We start from the raw sequence: 22,634 nt of genomic DNA, 5'->3' as shown, positions 1-22,634 counted from the left end.
CCCTTTGAATAAAATGACAGTAAATGCCAGCATTTATTGTTTTTATCATTATTAGCATCATTAAAATCTCTCCTTTTTTATGCACTTGAAGAACCGCATGTCATGTGGCGTGTTTGTTGTTCAGGGTCGCAGCTTGGCAGGCCCACAGGCTGGTCGCAGTTTCCCCAGGAAGAGCTTTGTCAGGCCCAGCTGGATGGACGAGGACACTGTGGATTCTGCAGATGCATCCGAGTCGCTCTTCTTCAGTAAGGTCAGCAGCAGCTCTCGCAGCCACCCGTTTGGCACCCGGATCTTTGCAGCAGTTTCTTTCCTTGCTTTTACTCTGTTTGACAAAATTCTATGTTTTCATTCGATTGTCATTGTTTACCTGCTTCTTCTCTCAGCCTCCATTTTTTTCTGTGACTGTATTTTTCTTTTTTTGTCCTCCTGTCTTCCTCGCTGTTTGTGTGTCCCATACAGCAACACATAACATGTGACTACACGTTAATTACTGCCCTCTCTTTTTGTCCTCTGTGTCCTGCATTACCTCTGTACAGGGTGATGTCCGTGATGAGTTATATTCCATGGCCGATGATGTCTTTGAGTCGCCTCCCTTGTCTGCCTCTTTTGCTCCCTGCGAGCAACCTTCCAGCCTGTGAGTAAATATAAATACTCAACCAAAGTCTCTGAATTGCACACATTGTGTTTTGTTTTTTTTCCTTTTTAACCCTAATTCTTTCTCTGTCTTGCATACCTGTCTTCCTCTCAGTCCCAGTAAGGATTTATCACAGGCTCCTAAAATGCCAACACTATTCCACGAAATGGCTCAACCACGTCGCGGACGTCGCATTGCCTCCCAAGTGAAGCACTTTGCGTTTGACAAGCAAAAACGTCAGTATGGTTTGGGAGTTGTGGGGAAATGGCTAAACCGACAGTATCGACGAAGCATTAGCAGCAACGTCCAGAAGCAGCTGGACGACTTCCACAGCCACAGGTTGGGAATGAGCACTGTGCATATATACAAGTGAATTATTTGCTTGATTTAAATCAACATAACACAATTCAGAGAGAGATAATTAATTAGGCTGACAAAGTGCTGAAAGTATTTATTGGTTAGTCTTTGTTTTAGCTGTTACTCGATTCACAGCACTGTTTTGTGGTGTGCATGATTTCAGACCCTACTTTACCTACTGGATTACATTTGTCCACATCGTTATCACATTGCTGGCCTGCTGCACGTATGGGTTTGCCCCTGTTGGGTTTGCACAACATTCGACAACTGAGCTGGTAAGTATATATCTCACAGATTAATTTGGAGCAATATTTAAAAATAGAAAATATACTTTTTGACATGACAGGTTTCATATCAGTGTGAAAATTGAAGGTTAACATTTCGTAGTGTAACTCAGTATTGAAATTAGAATTCCTTTTTTTGCTCTTGAACACTCAATGTAAATATATTACCAACTTTTTAGTAGCTGTATTTGTGTCCTAAAACTCACAGAAAGAGATGTGTATTACTGTGCAAGCTAATACTCACAAGTCCTTGATCAGACTCATTTGTAAACTGTGATGCTCTGCTGCCCTCTGTAGGTGCTGAAGAACAAAGGCATTTATGAGAGTGTTAAGTATGTCCAACAACAGAACTTCTGGATTGGTCCAAGCTCTGTAAGTTTAGCTGTATTATTAATGTGCTTAGAACGGCTTTGGATGTTTGTCTAGATGTGCAAAACCTAAGGGAACAGCTCCCAAAAATGGTCGATATGGTAAAATGAACACAGCCAGAATGTATGATACTAGCACAGCTAAAGGGAGCTCACATTTGGTGTGAAGTTTAGGTTTGCTGTGTTTTCAGGTGGGACACTTCTGCCCTCCTCCAGTGCATTTACTTTATTTTCTCACTTCATGTTTTATCAGTGATGATTTACTGCATTTATTAAGTTACAAGCCTAAAAATGTCAATTTATTTTCTGCATTTAAAATTGATCGTTTCAGTTGTGAGAGTAAATTGTTTAAATGGAGGCTGAGCTGACCGGTTTTAGTAATTTATTAAGAAAAATAACGGAACTTCTATGTTTGAATGCATGAGCACATACACTATGTTGCCAAAAGTATCCACTCGTCTGCCTTCACACCCTTATGAACTTGGGTTGAGATTAAGACAGTCAGTCTCTTCTACACTTGCTCATCCATGACTTTATGGACCTTTCTTAGTAATGACAATAACATTATCATCCTTCCAACAGACAAGGATAAGTGCAAGGAAGAATATCATGAGAAAAATTTTGTCACTGCTCAGTGACAAAAATAAGATAAGATAAGACTTTATTGATCCCACAACGGGGAAATTATTGCGTCACCTCAGCTCAGGTACAGATATCAGAAGGAAATGCAAAAATACAAATAAGTGCAATCAATGAAAAAAAGTAAGATAATACACTATATACAATGGTAGCATACACAGTATGTGATTATGGATATAGTTGGAAATATGGAAGACATAAACTATATAGCTTGATATAGCTATTGTACCACTGCTATTCCTATTTATAGACACGTACACACTAAATATACATATGTATACATATACAGACATATATACCTGCACATGTCCATATACATGGAAGGTCCATTATGCATGAAGTGGTGACCGTGGATGTTCACAGTGTCCAGTGACTTATGACATCGTGATATGTAATTTGTAAATACTTACAAACCCCTGAAACGAGACCCAGGAAGTGGTTACAGGAAGAGGGTGATAGATTGTCTGATGCAGTTAGAATGAGACAATGGTATTGACGGGACCTCATACCACAGGTTTTACCCAGGCGAATCTACACAAAGTCTGTATGGTTTACCCAAGATAAATAAACAGGGTTTACCTTTAAGACTAATTGTCTGTATGATCAACTCGGTCACCTATAACATCTCAAAGTTTCTGGCTTTGATCTCCTCAACCCGCTTGTAGACGGCTCTGAACACCACATCCAGAACACCTTGGATTTTGTTGAGAAAGTGAGAGATGTCATTATGGAGGTTTGAGTCAAGGAGGCCATTTACGTAAAAAGGGAAAGACCATCTCTGAATCGAGGAGGGGGGCATCTTCACCTTCTTACAATGCTGTGATTGCAGCCATTTCCCAACTTTCTGTGAATGGTACTCATGGCCTTTGATCAGTGGTCCTTGATCAATGATCAGTGGTCTTTGATCAACAGGATTTGATCAGTGGTTGTTGATCAATGGTCATGACAATTTGCATATTAATGATCAAGGAACTGACCTCACAGCCCATTGTTCCCTCAGTGGTGCTACGTTCAGTCATTGTGCAAATTTGCTGTTTATAAGGTTGAGGGAACCTGCAGTCAGCTGAGACTGATAAAGTCACTTGGATGAGTGATGAAACGTCTCCCCCACTAAAAACGCTACGTCCAGATGAACAGAGCCAACATCAACATTTGGATACAGGAGTAAATACCTTTGGGGAAAATTGTGTATTTAAAAGATAGACAGGCACCAGTTTATTTCTTTATCATCTTAATCTGTGTTTAGCATGTGTGTTACCACATTTTTTTTGATCTTTAAAATCATTTCCATCAATTTTTAGGAAGACCTCATCCACCTGGGGGCAAAATTCTCCCCCTGCATCCGTCGGGATGCACAAATCGTCAGCCTGATCGAGAAGGCCAGAGAGCTCGAGAAAGATTCTGGCTGCTGCGTTCAGAATGACAACTCCGGATGTGTGCAGACCCTCAGCTCCGGCTGCTCTGTACGTGATAATATACACATACCTGTGCACATGAGTTTATAATCTTTAAGCATATAATCACTTAAACGCTCGTGCTAATCATTCACAGTGTCTTTGCTGTACTCTTGAACTTTTCCCCTTTAGATGCAGATTTTGGGTGTGCAGTAAAAAAGAAACATAATCCGTTTTTCATTTCTTTGCTGTGCTTGGTAAATGAGAAAGAAAACTGTGTCTTAAATATTTATAATAATATAAATGTATAATAACTTCATGCAGGAGACGCTGGCCACCTTTATTAAATGGGACAATGAACAAATGGAAAACATCAGTAGGTCGTCCGGTTCTGTCTGTCACCAGGACCCCAGGTGAGGATATGAAGCTTAATTAAAGTGTGTCATTAAAGACTCAGCAGCGTTTCACCACTTTGATGCTTTTCTTGTTGTGAACAGAATATGTGAGGAGCCTGCCTCTGCAGAGCCTCATTTATGGAAGGATGACATCACCACGTGGCCGGTGAGGGGCCACCGCTGCCTCGTTCATTCTTCATTTTTCTGTTGCTACTCTGTGTTCACTTGCATCTGAACCACATTTTATATTAATTTTCCTTTTTCTTTTTTTTCCCTTTTTTTTTGGTTTTACCTGTGCTGCTGTCAGATCTGTACATATCCAAAGAAGTGGAGTCACACAGGCTACAGACACATGGACTGTAACATCAAAGGACGGCCCTGCTGCATAGGAACTAAGGGCAGGTGCGAAACATGTGTTTGCTAAAGCGCTTTGCTACTCTGAGGTCATCTGTTTTAAATAAATAAATAAAATTTTATTTATTTATGTATTTATTTGTAGATGTGAAATCGCAACCAGAGAGTATTGCACTTTCATGCATGGTTACTTCCACGAGGAAGCCACCCTCTGCTCACAGGTATTGTGTGTGCATGATGATGAGTGTGTGTGTCTTTTTCTTTAGTATGTTTCTGACTGCAGTGTTGTTACACAGGTCCACTGTCTGGATGATGTGTGCGGCTTGCTGCCCTTCCTTAATCCTGACGTTCCCGATCAAGTCTACCGTCTCTGGCTCTCTCTCTTCCTACATGCTGGGTACGCACTTCCCCCTGCAGCAAGACAAAGATTTATTTTTCCTGTGGTCATGTTTTATGGCTATGTTGCACAGATCTTTTAATTTCTGACACGTCTATCTATGAATGAGCTATTTCAGCTGAATGTAGCATTGATGATATATTGTGAGACTGTGTAATATGCCATGACAAAGCCTTTTACACAGTCAATGAACTGTTTCATTAATTTGCTATGAGTGATTACTTAATGCAGTTTCACTGTGTCAGCATCCTTGAGGATTCAAAACTAATGAAACATATCTAATTGAGGACCCAGTGCTCGTGAGACGTTCGCTCACATGAGAACTGTAATACTAATACCAGGCAGGCACAAGGGATTTCCCTCAGATGTAACCCTTTAAAAGCAGGCGAGCAAACAAGCCAAAGGAGCTTAATGGGGGAAAAAAAAAAAATCCTAAATGCATATTTGTGATAATGCAGTGGTGGAAAGGAGTTTTAGTTACCAGTGATAACCTTTGTTTGTGTGTGTGTGTGTGTGTGTGTGTGTGTGTAGGCTTTTACACTGCGTGGTGTCCGTAGTGTTCCAGATGACCATACTGAGGGACCTGGAGAAGCTGGCAGGTTGGCTTCGCATCTCCATCATTTACATGTTGAGTGGGATCACTGGTAACCTCGCCTCTGCCCTCTTCCTGCCCTACAGAGCCGAGGTGAGTTCGTCACATATATGTAAATACACATTAATACACTTTTTTTTTTCTCTGAAAGTTTCAAGGCACACAGGATGTGAAGTTTTGTGCACTTAAGCTTTTTAAATTCATTTGTCTGAAAGTTTATGTTAAACCTTCAGTTAAGTGTCCTTGGTAAGTGAATATTCCAGTCGCATCCGCTATAAGGAAACTCTGTTTAATCTGTTAAGTCTGTATATGTGGGGCACTTGGGGCTCAGGAGCAAATCGCCCACTAAATAGAAGGTCTGGTTCGATCCAGCCCACATGCCAGTGTGTCCTTGGACACGATGCTGAAGAAAGAAAAAACAGCTTTTCACACACTTTGTTCTAAACACCAACATATCTGAGTTGCAGTGACTTTTGACAGGATTGGATGTACTTCTGTTGATTAAGCACTCACACTTGACACACACAGGTACTTTCACACTGTCAAATTTCTGCGATGTAAAATCAGACATTGTATATACTTATGTGCTTTCTTCCTCATTTACCCCCTAAATTATCTAAAGGGAGAAACCGTCATGCTGTTTCACTTCATGTATTTCTCGCTACACTATAATCTGAGTTCAGGTCTAAATGTCACCTGTGTGAGCTCCAGCTCTCGTTAGTTTTGTGTTACATTCTTATTTGAATTGCAGTTTCTGTGCCTGCTGTCTAAACTCTGTGGCTTAGCTCAGCTTAGTTGAGTTCACTCACTGGACGAGGGTTTCTCCTGTTGGGGATTATTGGAGCAGAATTGACCATCTTAGTCTAGAGGTTTAGAGGGGTGCAGGAAACACTTGTGGTATTAACTGTGGAAGTGCCTGGAGAAACCGAACTTGGGTTAACAGCACATGAGACAACTTTACTGCGAAAGCAGCAGCCCCACCAAACCGAGCGTAAAGCATCCAAGAAAGACGTGTCACAGCGCTCCCAACATTTCAGTGACCGGTAACAGCACAGCAACCAGCAGGGTAATCAGTTATGACTGTGCAGGGATAAAGAAAGAAAGGTGACCTGTTATTCACAGTTCTGTTGCATATAACCGTACTGCTGGATGTGCTGAAGGAAAGTTGAGGCAATCCTCACACAAGATCAAGTGTGAGATAGAAAATAGTTGCTGAATCAGCTGCAGCTACATGCTATGTTAACTGATGTCTGTATGTCGTTTTAAAAGGCTCTAAATAGTTGATGCTGTTCCTTTGTTGTCTGCCTTGTCTGCATTATTGTTTGTAAAAAAACAACAAAAAAAAAAAAAACTCACCAGAAAATATTAGATTAAATCAGCCGATGTGGTTGAATTTCATACACGTAAATATTTACAAGGAGGAAAGCAGATCTCGCCTGAAGCAGTAGTGTTTCACTCTTTTTCTTTTTTTCTTTTTTTTTTTTTAAAGAGTAACACTACTATGGTCACTACTTTAAGTGATTCATTGTCATTTTTGCAAAAACAAACCCCAACAACAAATGAATAAACGTTGGGGGGGGGGCTTTTTACCAGCAAGCCTGCTTTCTTCTGAATGTATCTATATAGTCCAGTTTCCCCTTTAAGAGATTAGCCTAATGCCATTGTGCGGGTTAACAAAGGCCACTGCTGTGGTACTTAGTGAATGGGATTTCATGTTTTTCCTTTTAAACAAAGACGATTGTTGCAGAGACCAGACCTGGTCCACACGTTCCTGAACAGGTCCATCCTGACAGACAGACAGACAGACAGACACACACGCGCGCACACACACACACACACACACACACACACACACACACACACACACACACACACACACACACACACGAAACAGTTCCTCACTGATAGAGGGGACAGTTTTAATGTATAAAGAGACCAACACGTAACACATTTACGTACACGATGGCTTGATTTTATAAGCGAGCTCCAGTTGTTTTTACCTGACAATTACTGTAGTTCTAAATATCAGTGACCAGCTCACATGTCTTCACGCACCAGGAATAACCAGAGGAAGCACATGCAGTGAGGCCACTTAAGGAGGCGATTTAAGTGGATTATCCCTTTACTGTTGAATTAAGGAGCCCCTGTGGCTTTAGCAAAAATGGCTCAAACAGCAGCTGTGGCTGGAAATAATAGTTTTCACAAGTAAAGGAGCTCTACGGATTTGTGAAGGAACAACTTTAGTTTCAGTTCATTAAGCTCTGCAGAGAGACGAGCAAGCATGAATATTTATTATTTGATAATGTCAGTCAAACGTCTCTTTGCTAACCACCAGTGCAGGGTACGCTAAATGTAAAAGTGCTGCATACAACATAAAGTATGCTGACCATACCTTCCTCCTCCTTTCACATTTACAACCACAACATTTTTTTTCTTAGGAGCCAGAAAACATCTTCAAGCAGTTTAAGTTACATTAAAAGGCTTTGATATACTTCAGGAGGTGCACCTGCTCAGGTTGGATGCTTTAAAAAATCAGTTCTCGACCCGACTTTCATGTTTTGGGGTTTGGTGTCTTTAAAACGGATAACTTTTTAAAACGATGTTTTTATTGCTTTTACTGTAACAAATAGAGTCAGCTTGACTAATATTATGTCCACTGTTTATATATTATCTTGAGTTTTTGTTTCAGTTTTAAACTTTTGTTTGGCTCCGTTTTAGGTGCTTCCTGTCCTGCTGCTTAACAGTATAGAAGTAATTCACTGTGGAGTTATTACAACACATTTACCTGCCTTCAGTTAGATTAAAGCTGTTCACGCTCAGAGACTTTAATAGACTTGACATTTTAGAATTAATTAAATCCTGACACTGTGAGAATGTGAAACCTAAAAGCTTTAAACAACAGGAAAAACAATCCAAACAGTGCAAAAGTCAGCGTGTTGACAGTGAGACGTCGGTGAGTTTTCTTCTTTATCTTGGTATTTGAGTGAAAGAATTTGAAGAGTGGTTTCTGGAGAAATATAAAGGGATACCTGGAGATTATATACGTTACTTTCAAGGAGAAATTGGAGAGGAGTGTCTGTCTGTCAGAACACTTCTTAATATAATTCATTAGATTATTTGTACAAAAACATTTAGGTGATTATGAGAGAGTCATACGGGAACACACAAAGCTTCTGATTCAGTTTGAGAGCAGTGAGCAGGTTACTTCTGAATGAGGGGTTTAATAGTGTTACGTTTCGGTGTTGTCAGTGTGTTGTTTTTGGCGTGACTGTTATGTGTTTCCTGTTTTACTGTGAAAGTCTGTGTTATCTTAGTCTTTTCAGTTTACGTTTCCCTGTCTCGTCAGTTCTGAGTTGCCCCAGCTGTGTTTCCCTCTTGTTGTCCATTTTCCTGATTGCTCCCTCTAGGTATTTAAACCCTGTGTTTCAGTGTGTCATGGTCGCGATCTCCCCCGTGTTGTAAATAGTTTGGTGTTTTGTTGTAAATAAATAGTTTGTTGTAAATACTTTCGTTTCGGGATTTTGGTGGTGAGCTTTAGTGGGGTTTTTGTGTGTGTTTTTTTTTCTTTATTTTTACTTTTTTTCGTGTTGCACTCCGGTTGCCTAGGCCGGGGTGTAACATATGCGGGCTCGTCCGGGATTGCCTTCGCTGGGGGGTCCGGGGACCGCCCCAGCCTTTGTCGTCGCTGGAGGGTCCGTGGGACCGCTCCAGCCTTCATCCGCCTTCGCTGGAGGGTCCGTGGGACTGCTCCAGCCTTCATCCGCCTTCGCTGGAGGGTCCGAGGGACCGCTCCAGCCTTCGTCCTCTGCTGGAGGGTCAGTGGGACCGCTCCAGCCTTCATCATCTTCGTCTGCCTTCGCTTCAGCTGTCCGTCTCCGCTGGAGGGTCCGTGGGACCGCTCCAGCCTTCATCCGCCTTCGCTGGAGGGTCCGAGGGACCGCTCCAGCCTTCGTCGTCTGCTGGAGGGTCAGTGGGACCGCTCCAGCCTTCATCAGCTTCGTCTGCCTTCGCTGAGGGGAGGGTCCGTGGGACCGCCCCAGCCTTTGTCGTCACTGGAGGGTCCGTGGGACCGCTCCAGCCTTCATCCGCCTTCGCTGGAGGGTCCGTGGGACCGCCCCAGCCTTTGTCGTCGCTGGAGGGTCCGTGGGACCGCCCCAGCCTTTGTCGTCGCTGGAGGGTCAGTGGGACCGCTCCAGCCTTCATCCGCCTTCGCTGGAGGGTCCGAGGGACCGCTCCAGCCTTCGTCGTCTGCTGGAGGGTCAGTGGGACCGCTCCAGCCTTCATCAGCTTCGTCTGCCTTCGCTGAGGGGAGGGTCCGTGGGACCGCCCCAGCCTTTGTCGTCACTGGAGGGTCCGTGGGACCGCTCCAGCCTTCATCCGCCTTCGCTGGAGGGTCCGTGGGACCGCTCCAGCCTTCGTCATCTGCTGGAGGGTCAGTGGGACCGCTCCAGCCTTCATCGGCTTCGTCTGTCTGGATCAAACTTTTCACTTGGTGTTAAATGTTTGATTTTTGGGTGGGGGGAACTGTTACGTTTCGGTGTTGTCAGTGTGTTGTTTTTGGCGTGACTGTTATGTGTTTCCTGTTTTACTTTGAAAGTCTGTGTTATCTTAGTCTTTTCAGTTTACGTTTCCCTGTCTCGTCAGTTCTGAGTTGCCCCAGCTGTGTTTCCCTCTTGTTGTCCATTTTCCTGATTGCTCCCTCTAGGTATTTAAACCCTGTGTTTCAGTGTGTCATGGTCGCGATCTCCCCCGTGTTGTAAATAGTTTGGTGTTTTGTTGTAAATAAATAGTTTGTTGTAAATACTTTCGTTTCGGGATTTTGGTGGTGAGCTTTAGTGGGGTTTTTGTGTGTGTTTTTTTTTCTTTATTTTTACTTTTTTTCGTGTTGCACTCCGGTTGCCTAGGCCGGGGTGTAACAATAGTGACGACGACTCGTGTGAGGAGCGTGTCAGCCTGCGTGTGTGGGGTGTGTGGGTGGACTGCCGTGCACTTTTTTTTCTTTTTTTTAAAAATGTTTGTGGGTGTTTAATGTCTTTGCCGATTAGCCATCTGCCTCTCACCAGGCCAAGCTTTGACGTCACCTTAATCTGCTCACCTTTACTGCGTGACCCTGGGCTCATACTGCACATCTTCCCCAGAACTGGATCTTTAACATAAGATAATCTGTGCACAACTAAACCTGCATTACGGTTAGAAAGCTTCAGTATGGATGCACTGAGAGTCGCTTAGAAACTTCTCTGAACCTCTGTCTGCTTTGCTTTAAAGAATAATTTATGAGAGATGCTGGTGAGTTTTTATCCTTACCTTACTTGCAGTAACTACAGTTTACACTGCATTAAGCCTCTTAGTGTCACTCATAATGAGTCGATTTAAATAATTGTTACTTAAAATACTATCCTGGTACTTGCTGCCAGGATTCGGTAATCAGGTTAAATCTTTGCTCCTCTGGGCCTAAACGGCGCGTCTGCCTGGTCTGTCTGTCAGCGAGCTAACTGGTTGTTGCACTTTATTTGCTGTTGTTAAATCACTGATTAATTCAGAGACCTGGTTCGCATTTAAACAAACACAGTTCACTTTAATGGTTTCCTCTGCAAATAACACAGTTCGACAAATCATCTTATTAAAATGTGTTTTTATTTTTTTTAAATAAATTAAATTTTACAGTTCTGACAACTCCTGGAAAGTTGTTCCAGGAGTTGTCCCCCCTCTCCCACCCATCACCACCACTACTACCACCATGTGTGAGCCTGTGTAATGTGCCAATTAAGTGGAGCAGTTAGAGTCACCCTGACATCCTGTTTGCCCCCTAACAGGACACACTAAAAGCACCTGATGCTTATCATGCGTTGGTCCAGTGCGTCAGGCGTTTAGGTTTTCTGTGCACACTGTGTGAAGCAGCGTGCATGCTGCAGGAATCCTCTTTAGTTCCTGTGTAACTTGGCTTTTTTTCTCTCTCTCCTGACAGGTGGGTCCAGCGGGGTCTCAGTTTGGGCTCCTCGCTTGCCTCTTTGTTGAGCTGTTTCAGGGTTGGCAGATGCTGGAGAAGCCCTGGAAAGCCTTTTCTAAACTGTCGTGCATCATGCTCTTCCTTTTCCTGTGCGGCCTTCTGCCGTGGATCGACAACATCGCCCACATCTTCGGTTTCCTCAGCGGCCTGCTGCTCTCGTTTGCCTTCTTGCCCTACGTCACCTTCGGGACATTCGACAAGTACCGGAAACGTATCCTCATCGCCGTCTCGCTATTGGCCTACGTTGGACTGTTCGCTTCCCTCATCGTTTGGTTTTATATTCGCCGAATTAACTTGCACTGGCTGGAGCATCTGACCTGCTTACCGATCACAAACAAGTTTTGTGAAAAATACGACATAGACCACGACATCGAACATGTGGTGAACTAGTCTGGAGGCCACAGATGACATCTAAATTATCAAACTGCCTGTGCTGACGGCCTACTAGCAATGATGTGATCAGTCATTTGGGTGGGAACTTTTAAATCTCTCTCTCTTTTTTTATTTTATTTTTTTTATTGTTTTCTACTCAAACTCCATGCAACCAGAACTGGATCACTTCCTCCTCAAAAGTCAGGTGACTTTCCTCCTTCCATAAAACATATCCAGTCCTTTTTTAGTCCTCTGTGTCTGGTACGACCTGCAATGTTAATTTGCTAACTGATGAACATAAAAAAGGAAAAGGCACTCAGGACATTAAAACTGCAAAGAGCTGATGGATCCAAAAGATCTACGGAGTGAGAGACTCCTTCAGTGTATATGAAGAGTCGTGTTGAAGTAAAGAAGCCGAGTCAAAGAAGGAGGTTTGAACGACTCTGTCTGACAGTCGTTTCCCTTTAACTCTGTGGACGACGATACCACAGCGGGTCATCAAGCATCTTGTAGCCCATTTCAGATGCTTCCTTGTTTTCGGTAACACTGGATTAACACTACAGACGCCGTCTGCTGCTGTATTTTTTTTTTGTTTTTGTATTTGCCCATTGCGCGTATGCACTTGGCATGTCGATAGTCTCCGGAGCAGTGAAATGTTATGCTAAAGTTAATGATGTGATCCAAGTACTAACAGCAGTTAAGGCACGGTTCAGTCTACAGCACCTAGTTGCCTTAAACAGAGGCATTTGTTATACTTTGAATACTGCTTGTAATCAACTTTGTAAATAATGAGACATTTTTTGACCCTCAGCTACCAAAGCAAGTTGTCATGCTGCTTTTATGAGCTCGTGTATGCATGATCTTTTTACAGCCACTTCTCCGTATGCCAATGCCACGAACAAATTTTTACTTGAGCTCTACTTTTTAATCACTATTTGATCGTATGTGTCTGGTAACACAGCGGTGCCTAAACTGTATGTTTTTTTGTTTTTGTTTTGTTTTTTTTAATTTAATCTGTGAAAAAAAATGGACACAAGAAAACGGTATTTGTTTAGCAGTGATCTCACGGGCTGCTTTTCTCAGATCAAATTAAGATTTGTACTACATTTCCAACTCTGTGAAACAGTCAGACTCACGGGATCACCTCCATGTTTCGCCCAGGTACTGAAATGTTGGTGAAATGCACCGTAAAATGCGTCGCCCTCTCCATTTTCACTCGGTAATGTTCTGAAATGATTTCAAACCTGGACAAACTTCTCTGCACACATACAAGCAGATTTGGAAACGACATGTTTCAGAGGCCCGACAGCCTGAAGTGAAACTGATTCCCCATCACGGGTGTTGTTGTTGTTCGGGGTTGTTGTTTGAGTTGACCCGGACTGTTAGAACCACAATATTGACCGTTGTGTGGAGGATTATGTGAGTTTAGTTACTGAGTGATTATCACATTACGTGAGTTAGTCTATAGGACTGACTGACGGATAATCCTGCGTTTAAGACAACACAAAAACATCCAGAGTAGGTCTCTTGTTGGATGCTTCAGATGTTTTGAGTTTTTGTGTCACTGTTTTTTGCATTGCTGGAGCCACAGGACTCATACAGACGTGCCCTCGTGCATTTGGCGGGTAAAGTGTGAACAAAGACATCCACCTCTCTTCTTTCTTCTTCTTCTTCTTTTTGTTAAGGAAACCTTTACTGTGCCTTTTGACGTGTGCGCATCTGAATGTTTAACATGAAACACAACAAGCCATTTCCACCATCATGTCTGTATGCAGCAGCTGTACGGCCAGCTGCATGTGCATCGGGACCAAATAATGTCACCCCCCCCCCCCCCCCCCTATTTACTGGAACAAAAGGGGAATGCTAAAATTAATTAGAGGAGATGTTCACGGTACTGTTATATGTGAAATTATGTGTATTGAAGCAACCATGTGAAAATACATTACACTGTCAACAATACGTTTGTGAGTAGTTTGATTTCATGTTTTCCCAAACCTGACTGCACTTACTCCCCAGCAATACACCCATCATATGATGAACTGCTGTAGATGTGGAGAAAAGGAAGACTTATAGAGATCACTTGATTTTTTTATTTTTATATATTAGTGCAGGGGGACAGTATTGGCCTGGCAAAGACTCCAATCCGGCCTGCAGGACAGCTTTGGAAAATATGAAGGAGAGTGTACATTTTTGGACCTTTTTTAACTGTAATTTTTATACATTTTACATCTTTTTCTACTGATAGACCTCCCCCACAGCCATTTAAACTACAACTAAGTAATAGATTAACAATTAAATAAGAGAAAGTTCCGGTTGTTTAAGATATCACAGAGATTAAATGTGTAGTTAAGTATCTTTACACTGACAAAGCGGAGTTTCAGTCGTCACTTGGTTGTATATGGCCTTTGTCGTAAAATGAGTTTGACATTTATTGAAGGCTGAAAGCTTCAGATATGTTTCCTCGGTTGCTGTTTTCTTCGGTCAAGAACAAACTTTAAATGTCAGTTTTTCCAGACACTTCGGTCCTCAGCAAGCCCAGAAAAATAGAAAAATGTCAAAATGAACATCCCCCTTTCATGTTCAGCAGTAATTAAAAATGTAAATAACATATGAAGACAGAGAGGTTAGAAAATAAAATTTTTATTAGAACAAAACAGTGTAAAAATGAGTTTGTCTTGATTTAAGACTCCGAGGCAAAAATGGAGGCTGTCTACAAGAAAAAGTTGACAAGACCATAAAGAAGACAGACTTTTAAAGTGCCACACGTCCGATTTATAAACGGTCAGTCACGGGATCACTGAAGTCTTAATAGAAGTTAAATGTTAATATTTAGCCTTGCTGATATCCCTCCTTTGTCATTTTAACTGCTGTTACATATTATTGGAGAATTACTAAAGGAATTAGTTTTATTTAAACGTGTCCTCACTGTTTAAAAAAATAAAAGAAATAAAGAAGGCAGCAGTTCTGTTGGACACAAATGTCCAGCGTTTATCAAAATAAAGATTTGGGATTTTGGTTTTTGTGTAACGAACTCACTACAATGCAAATCAAATCTTGCTTTCAGGACACTTTTGCAAACCACTGCTGTCGACATCTCTCTGTTTTTGGCTCTCTGCAGACTCCGGGTCAGAATTCACACGTCACTTCCTGCCAAACAAACAGGCTTCACTCACAGACAGCGATGATCACAAACACTCACTGCACCGCTCATCACGTGCCCCCTGTACCCCGTTTCTCAGGGGTCTTCACCTCCTTTCACAGCTATAGAGAATCCACATCAAGTCTGTGTCTTCAGCAGCCACTGTTGCGCCGCATGAAGGCGTGGCCCCTCACGGGGTAGAACATTTCTGTGAAGTTAAGGGGCCCCACCGTGATGTTGCTGGGGCCTAGCATTTTAAAGCCTGACTTCTGGTAGAAGGGGACCAAGAAGTCCTCACACATGAGCACGGCACGGCGGACGTAGGGCAGGCAGCGGAGGTACTGCAGGTAACGCCACATCAGGATGGAGCCTTTTCCCTGCTGGCGGAAGGTCCGGTGGACGGCCAAAACGTGGATGTGAACGGTGGTCCCGTGAGGCTTGTGTAGCGTAAGGGCGTCCTGGAGAGGAAGAGGAGAGCTGTCAGTAGAAGTAAAACATCCTGCTGGGTACCCACAGAAATATTTAAAGCTTAAAAGACCCCCAAAAACCATCTTTAATAATTAAAGCTAAATGAAGGGCTCAAGTTTAAATGACTCTGGTTTCATTAAAAATAATTTCATATTGGAGTTAAAATGACGTCAGCAGGATTCATCATCATAACTTTTAGTTGAATGAAAAGTATGAGAATTAAAAGATGGTGAATAAACTCTTGAATGATAATGATGATTGTATTTGGGATTAAAAGCTGCATATTTTGAAAATATATCAGCTACATGTTGACTCCAGCCTGCAGTCCTCGAATATTAAATGTTTATAGCAAACAGTCTTTCATTCTTGGTTGGATTCGCATAACTGCGTCATCATGAAGAAATTTAAGATCTGATTTTTTTTTTTATTGTTTCTGCTAGGTGGAAACTTAAAACTCGTACAGCTGCAGGCTTAAAAGAAATTGTCAGGCAGCTTCCATGATTATTGTTGTTCTCTCTTCGGTTGGCACTAAACTCGTATGTCGGCAAGATTTATCACCATCCACTGAATTTTATGCACTTGAAGCGCCTCTCTTAATCTGTGTTGAATCTTTGCTCGACTCTCAACCGGAGATAAATCACTGTCCAGGTGTCTTCCGCTCCGTCTTACCGTGGTAAGCCTCTCCTGGTCCCACAGTGAGCCGATGATAAAAGCCACCAGCCGTCCCTCCTCGAACCAGCCAAGAGACAGCTCAGGACACAGAGTAAGGAAGTGACGCACCTCGTCCAGGTGGAGAGGACACTCACCGGAGACAGAGATGAAAGCTGTGTGAGGAGGAGGAGGAGGAGGAAGAAGATAAGGGTCACGGTTGCCACAATCAGACAGTTTTATTAGTTGTGCAGGATGTTAAAGAAGCTGAGCGTAATGTTCCCAAATGTACTGACTGCTAAGCACAAGGAAAGTGTACAGGACAGTTAACTGAAGAGAATCTGCCCGTGAATAAAATCAGTGATGGCTCAGGTTTGTAGAGAGCTTTCTATTCAGTCGGAGAACATAATTAAAATCTGTGTTTTTAGCTGAGAATCTCTCCCCGCAGTTTTCTTAAAAGACGCTTGGCGTGCGTAAATCTGCATAAATACGCGCGTCCTCTGAAGAAATTCAGGCAGGTATTTAAAAGCACCGTTGCTCTGTAACGTAAGTTCAAAGAGTCTGCTTACCTTCTCTTTCAATCTCGAATACACTGATGGCATCTTCCGGGCTGAGGGAGCGGAACTCGCTGGCCGGCAGCGTGTGGCGGCGGCCCTGAGGCACCGGAGAGCGCATGGGGAGAGGCTTCAGGAAAGGCACTGCGCTCACCACAGACATAGTCCTGATTATTCCCAGAAAGTTTCGCAGGAAAACTAAGAGTGCTGCGCTGACAATTTCCTGTCTGATTTCGTGTCAGTCTCTTTTTAAACAACGAGATGAAACTTGTCTGGCTGTCCGTGATCCGCGCGTAACTGTACAGCGAGAACTGGCGCAGACTGAACAGAGTGGAGCGCTTCCAGTATTTATACCGTTTGTAATCCTGAAGTGAGCTGTATGGATAAACCCTTTACTCCCCGTGAGTAAACTGAACCATAAACATATTTACAGGAGGGATAATCGTCTTGCCTCCATCAGACCAACCGATTTGGATTTGCTTAGTTCCTACACCAAACTCGTGTTCGCCTGCTGTAAAGTCAGGTTTAAGTTTCATAAAGTGACGCGACTGGGTTGGAATAAACACAATAACGTAGGTATAGATATTTGGAAAATTATTTTCTGGCTGGTTAATCATCAGAACGTCAGTGATGATTAATTGTCACACTGAGGAGATTGCGTGTTTCTTAACTGGGCCAACTTAAGGGCTCGACTTACCACTCTTCATGTGATTTCTCTGAAGGAGACTTTTGTCTATCCATAGCCGCTTTAAGCAGAGTTCACGATTTTTCCATGGGTTATTTTACCCTCATGAGATGAAATCATAAAATAATTTACTGCATTTTATCGCTTTTAGAGGGCATTTCCCAACAAATTAATGCAAACTGACACCGAGAGCAGGATATACAATGCTTAACAAATTTATTAAAACACCACCTAAATGTGAGGTTTATGCCACAGTTACACTAAATTAACAATACTGATGATTAGCAAAATGACTTATGTTTGTCTAATAGTAAATTCACCAGTGTGCTTATTTAATGCGAAACGATAATTATTGTTGTCATCCTTGAATTGACAAAAAAAGCTTTTTATTAAGATAACAAATGAAAGCTATTTATTTGCAGTGCTGAACAGAAAAATTAGTTTCAGTGGTTGACTTTTGTGCTCATGTTTATAGGTCAGGTGATGTAATAAATGTAATGGGGACACCTCCTTTTCTGACACTAAACACTTCTATCCCCACGTTCTTCCTAAAAGACAAATTTTACATGTTCTTGTTTGCAAAACTGCAACTGTGCTGAAGATGTTGAGACAGTCGCAACAGTGCTGTTCAGCAAAGGAAATATAAATAATCTGTTATCTGTGTTTTCTCCTGTGTCTTTAGGTATGAGACGGTTTTAAATATTGTTAATGCCGTGTTTTTTCCCCCCTGTGTTTTTGTAGCTTGTTTTTGGATACAATGTCTTCGTCACAAAGACATGCCTGGGTTGGGTTATTTGGTGGCTGTAGGTGTCAATGGTTGTCTTTCTCTACGTGTGAATCTTGTGATAATCTAGTAACCTGTTCAAAGTATTCCCTGCCTCTCAATCTGTCTGAGATAGGTAACCCTGAATCAGATAAGTAGAAGAGGATGGAATATTCAAGTCACATCAAGAATATTTCCTGGTTTTCAGTCTTCACAAATTTATAGACCTGTTCCTTTAAAAACGGATTAAACTGTCACATATTCTGTCTCCTGTACACTAATGGGGTTTACTTTGTAAATGTCTTTGAGAACTTGGAAACTGAGAAGATTATCATAAAAATCCCCACAAAAACCAAATCTAAAACAAAACAGATATATCCTTAAAGCAAACAACTGATGTTTAATTATGGGGCACTGAAAATTAATAAACTCAGGCTACTTCAGATGTATATTTGTGGAAAGATGTTAAATAATAAATAAAGGAAAACTTTTTTTATTGTTAACTGAGCTGCATGTTTATTTGTATAGCGTTCACTGTGCAACAATATTAAATCATTTAGGTAAGATCCACAAAGGATCATAGATCTCATTCACTCACACACACACACACACACACGCACGCACACACACACACACACACACACACACACAGAGAGAGAGAGAGAGAGAGACAGAGAGATGTCTTTTTTAACTATCGTTACTTAGGAAAATATAATTTAAAAGGGAACATAGCTAAATATGATGAAATTTATAATAATAAATATTAGTAATTTACAGCAGAAAACGAAATGTAACCATTAAAATATTGGCGTAAAATAAAAATGTACACAATTAGAGTAAGTTAGAGAGTCTCCCATCAGCAGATTACGAATCATACTTTACGTACAGCCTGCGGTCTTTCTCGGTGGCTCCTGTTTCTGGCTCTCGGCGCCCCTCAGTGGTGACAGCGGGTACTGCGTGATGACGCTGCCACACTGCGCTTCATACGTAGCCCGCGTAGCTACGTAAACACGTGCGCTTCGCTGCTTCCAGGTTACAGTTTTTTTTATTCCACCGTCATCCTCGCGCTCCAGCATCGCTCCCTGACAACAGCGGCGATGGCGGAGCCCGTAGCATCGGATGCAGCGGCCAAGACAGACGCAGCAGCAGCGGCATCATCACCCACACCGGGCCCCTCTCCCGTAGCCAGCCCGGGCTCCGAGCCTCCTTCCATGGCTCTCTCCCCCACCGCGGACGGCTCACAGCGGCTGCTCTTCTCCCACGACCTGGTCTCCGGACGATATCGCGGCTCAGTCCGGTTTGGCCTCGTACGGATGATCCACGGCGAGGAGGATTTTAACTCAGACTCGGACCTCGACGATGGCGGAGGGAGAGGCGGAGACGGCGGCGGCGGTGGAGGAGGCGGACGAGTACCGTGCGGTTCGGACACTGAGAGCGCCGTGGACACCCCAAGTCGGCCTCTCGGGAGGGGATTTGTCCGCGTCCAGTGGTACCCCGAAGGTGCGAAGCAGGACATCAGGGAGACAAAGGTACCACACAGCTGCTAACGTGCTTACTGTTTACCCCGGCAGTCGGTGGTTATCTCAGCCTGACGTCAGGACTGCTTTGTTTCACCTGCCTGTTGTGGTTTTTTGGAGAGGGGGGTGATCGGCGGACTTGTTACCCAAGCAGTCATCAGCTTCACCTGATCCATCAGACTAAAACCTGCAGCCTAGCTCGCTAATTGGCTAGCATTCAAGCACACAAGCTAGCTAGCAGTTTAGCTCGTAGCCTCATGTATTTCAGCTGGTCCCGGCAGGTTGAGCAGGGTTGATCCACCTGACTGCAGCCAGCTCGCTGCTAGTACACCAAACACACACACACACACCACTGACCGGACAGGTAGGGTCTTGCACAGGTCCTGTCAGGTGCACCTCCCTGCTTAGACACCTTACACCTATTGATTAGCTCATCCTTGACTCAGTGTAGATCCTCAGCTGGGTGTGACCTGGCCTGAGACCAAGCTTTGTGTGTGATAGAAGATCTCTTATTATTATATAAACATACATATCTGAGTTGAACCTGATCCCAAGCACCGAGGTCAGACCAGGAGAACGAGGCTGTAATCGTTGCCCTGTCCCCTCTATCAGCTGCAGATGTTTTCCAGCTCAGTCACAATGAATGAGTTAGTTGAACAGCAGGGATTTAATTTGAAATTTTTAATTTCTTTAGAGCACATTTACTTTTCATTGCGTTTATTATTTACCTTAATTAGTTCAGAACATTGAAACCAAACTCGTGCTGCTTCTTTTGCATCATTGTGAGCATATTTTTGCAGTTTTTTTTTTTTAGTTTTTTTTTTATGGCTGCTGGTCATTTTAATATTTTAATATAATTTTGATAGTGCAGATATGCTGAACTGAGAATTTATAGTCTATGGCTGATAATTTCTAATGCTCCTCTATAGCAGGGTTTTACATATCTAACACTAACAATAATTGCTTCCACCCAATTATCTGCTCGATCTACCTCCATGCCTTGGGGTTCTGTAGTGTCCTTTTAGTCATTTGAATCCAAATCTTGTTGATTACTGTGCTTTGTATTTTCTCTGTCGTTTCAAATGTCGGGAACATTACCAAGAAGATTTGAATTAGTTTTTTGCATTAGTTCACACAGACCTAGAGACTGGATGGAGAGTGGTTGCTGGAGGTTGCTGTCTTTTGCAAACTGTATGCTGTGCCAATAACCTCCTTGTGGTTGCTGCAGTCGCCTGTAGTTTGCATGGAAGGTGTCAACTTGCCCGTATTTGCCAACAAACCATTGAGCACTAGTGAAATTTACACTGCTCACCTTTAATGTAAGAGTTGTACCTTACTGCTGAAACCACCATGTTTCAAAAGGCGTAACTCTTTACTTTGAAGGCAAACATTAGCTATTAACACACAAGTGTTGCACTCTTCAGTTTCACTGCCACTTGGCGAATAAAGAAGTCAGAGTCTTCTCTGCAAAGGACGAGTGACCACAGCAATCACAAAGAGCTTTTTGGTGCAGCACCCTGTCTGGGCATCAGCGCCTGGAGATTCGGTTAATTCATAGTTTCAGATCATCCTTAAGGACACTAAACCTAGTGTAGGTTATATTTTTTGGGAGGGGCTGTTAAGTGAAGAGGGTACAAAAAGGGTACAAAGATCAGGGAAGACTGTGCAAATGTCCTCAGGCAGATTTGATATGGGTCAGGTGCTTTACCCATGAGCTAAACCAGCACCCAAGAATTTAGACTCTTGCATCCCAAATAGTACAGTTGACATTATTTTAACTTTAATTAATTACATCACTCGTTGGTGGTGGTTGGACACTGTGAACCTGTATGTTAAAAATTCAGCTGTCATTGTTGATCAGTAGTTTGTTGATACTACCAGTATGTTCAACACTGGGGCGATTATGTGGAGTGCAACCAATATGAATCAATACCTTTTAACTGAGATATCAAGGTGATTGATTAAAATTCTGAAGGCTATTGAGGTATGAAATATAGATTTAGACTCCTGGACGCCATTCATTTGTTTTGAAGTTTAAAGTCTGCATTTATAAAGTAGACAGCAAATATTTGCAAACCTCTGGCGATTTCTCTGAGTGATTGCAGTCAGTCCAAATCAGACTGCAACAGCTTGTAGAAAGATTGCCACCCATCAGGTAGGTTGAACCCCCTGGGTCGTAATATTCCCAAAGTATTTGTATTTAATGTATTTATTTAACGAAATATTCATATTTGGCGCCCCTGTATCGAAACAATATAACAATGCAAAAATACACTGACACTATGCTGTATTGATTTTTTTCTTTTTTTTTCCTTTTTCTCACTCATAATAATTAACAGAGTACCACACAAAAGCATGAATGCTGGTAACAGTGCCAGACACTCAGATTTTAAGCTCTACAAAAATTGACCAGAGGAATCTAAATGGTCCGTAACACTTTGACTGTCTGGTGCAGTCAGCTGCTGCCTGTATTTGTCTAAGTGGCCACGCCCTGAACTCTAGCATCCTTTCTTCTTCTACTTTCAGCTGCTCCCTATATGGGTCCTCACATCTGCCTCCATCACACTCTATCCCTAGCATCCTCTTCTGTCTCATCAGCCCTCTGCATGTCCTCCTTCACTACATCCATGAAACCTCCTCAACATCCTTTGTCATATATATCCACTATCCCTCCTCTGCACATGGTCCAACCATCTCAGCCCTGCCTCTCTAACCTCTTCTCCAAAACCGTAACCAGAGCCGTCCCTCTGATAGCCTTATTTCTTCTGAGCATCTTCAACTCTGCCACCTCCAGGTTGACTCCCTTTATTTCTCTCCTCACAGCCATCTTTGAAACCTTCCCTTTTGCTTTAGCCACTATTCTTCTGTCACAAATCACCTGCGACACTCGTCTCCACCCACTCCACCCTGGATGAATTATAAAAAAAATCAGAGATTAAAACCATTTTTCTCCTGGGCAGTTAACATGCTTTTTAATGCTGTACATTTGAACATTTTAACATGGAAGTCTGTAGTGACTGGATTTTGGAGCCAGCCTCGAGGAACAGCAGTGTGGAGCGCTTCAGCA

General features: G+C 42.6%; 3 protein-coding genes across 4 annotated transcripts in view; 2 read left to right on the top strand and 1 right to left on the bottom strand.

Annotated features, from left to right (window-relative positions):
* The window catches only part of LOC147328095 (inactive rhomboid protein 2-like), a 41,238-nt gene extending 24,690 nt beyond the window's left edge, over window positions 1-16,548 (top strand). The window contains exons 6-18 of one of the 2 annotated variants that reach the window (XM_086296251.1): window positions 125-250; window positions 537-634; window positions 749-973; window positions 1,155-1,266; window positions 1,573-1,647; window positions 3,584-3,745; window positions 4,001-4,089; window positions 4,174-4,237; window positions 4,379-4,473; window positions 4,571-4,646; window positions 4,722-4,822; window positions 5,354-5,507; window positions 14,912-16,548. In XM_086296251.1, coding sequence (XP_086152377.1) covers window positions 125-250; window positions 537-634; window positions 749-973; window positions 1,155-1,266; window positions 1,573-1,647; window positions 3,584-3,745; window positions 4,001-4,089; window positions 4,174-4,237; window positions 4,379-4,473; window positions 4,571-4,646; window positions 4,722-4,822; window positions 5,354-5,507; window positions 14,912-15,133 — 1,599 coding nt within the window. In that variant the 3' untranslated portion in view covers window positions 15,134-16,548. Of the gene's footprint in view, window positions 1-124; window positions 251-536; window positions 635-748; window positions 974-1,154; window positions 1,267-1,572; window positions 1,648-3,583; window positions 3,746-4,000; window positions 4,090-4,173; window positions 4,238-4,378; window positions 4,474-4,570; window positions 4,647-4,721; window positions 4,823-5,353; window positions 5,508-11,379; window positions 14,822-14,911 lie in introns of those variants that run through there. The other variant, XM_086296250.1, reaches the window with a different exon arrangement.
* aanat1 (arylalkylamine N-acetyltransferase 1) lies at window positions 14,418-19,938 on the bottom strand. The gene is made up of 3 exons (XM_086296252.1): window positions 16,618-19,938; window positions 16,070-16,224; window positions 14,418-15,390 (listed from the first exon to the last, which is right to left on the bottom strand). Exons 1-3 carry the CDS (start codon window positions 16,763-16,765, stop codon window positions 15,085-15,087), a joined length of 609 nt encoding a protein of 202 aa, XP_086152378.1. The 5' UTR covers window positions 16,766-19,938; the 3' UTR covers window positions 14,418-15,084.
* The window catches only part of ube2o (ubiquitin-conjugating enzyme E2O), a 52,088-nt gene continuing 48,507 nt past the window's right edge, over window positions 19,054-22,634 (top strand). Inside the window, exon 1 of the mRNA XM_086296249.1 lies at window positions 19,054-19,579. Within this exon, the coding sequence (XP_086152375.1) occupies window positions 19,148-19,579 (432 nt within the window). The 5' untranslated portion in view covers window positions 19,054-19,147. The remainder of the gene's footprint in view (window positions 19,580-22,634) is intronic.

The sequence above is a fragment of the Aulonocara sp. 'chitande type north' Nkhata Bay genome, linkage group LG6 (genome assembly GCF_057382095.1).
Source record: "Aulonocara sp. 'chitande type north' Nkhata Bay isolate Kocher_YH1m ecotype deep benthic linkage group LG6, A_spYH_male_GT1.1, whole genome shotgun sequence".
Lineage (NCBI taxonomy): Eukaryota > Metazoa > Chordata > Actinopteri > Cichliformes > Cichlidae > Aulonocara > Aulonocara sp. 'chitande type north' Nkhata Bay.
The sequence above is the reverse complement of the archived record's forward strand: the minus strand, read 5'-3'. Positions and strand labels throughout refer to the sequence as shown.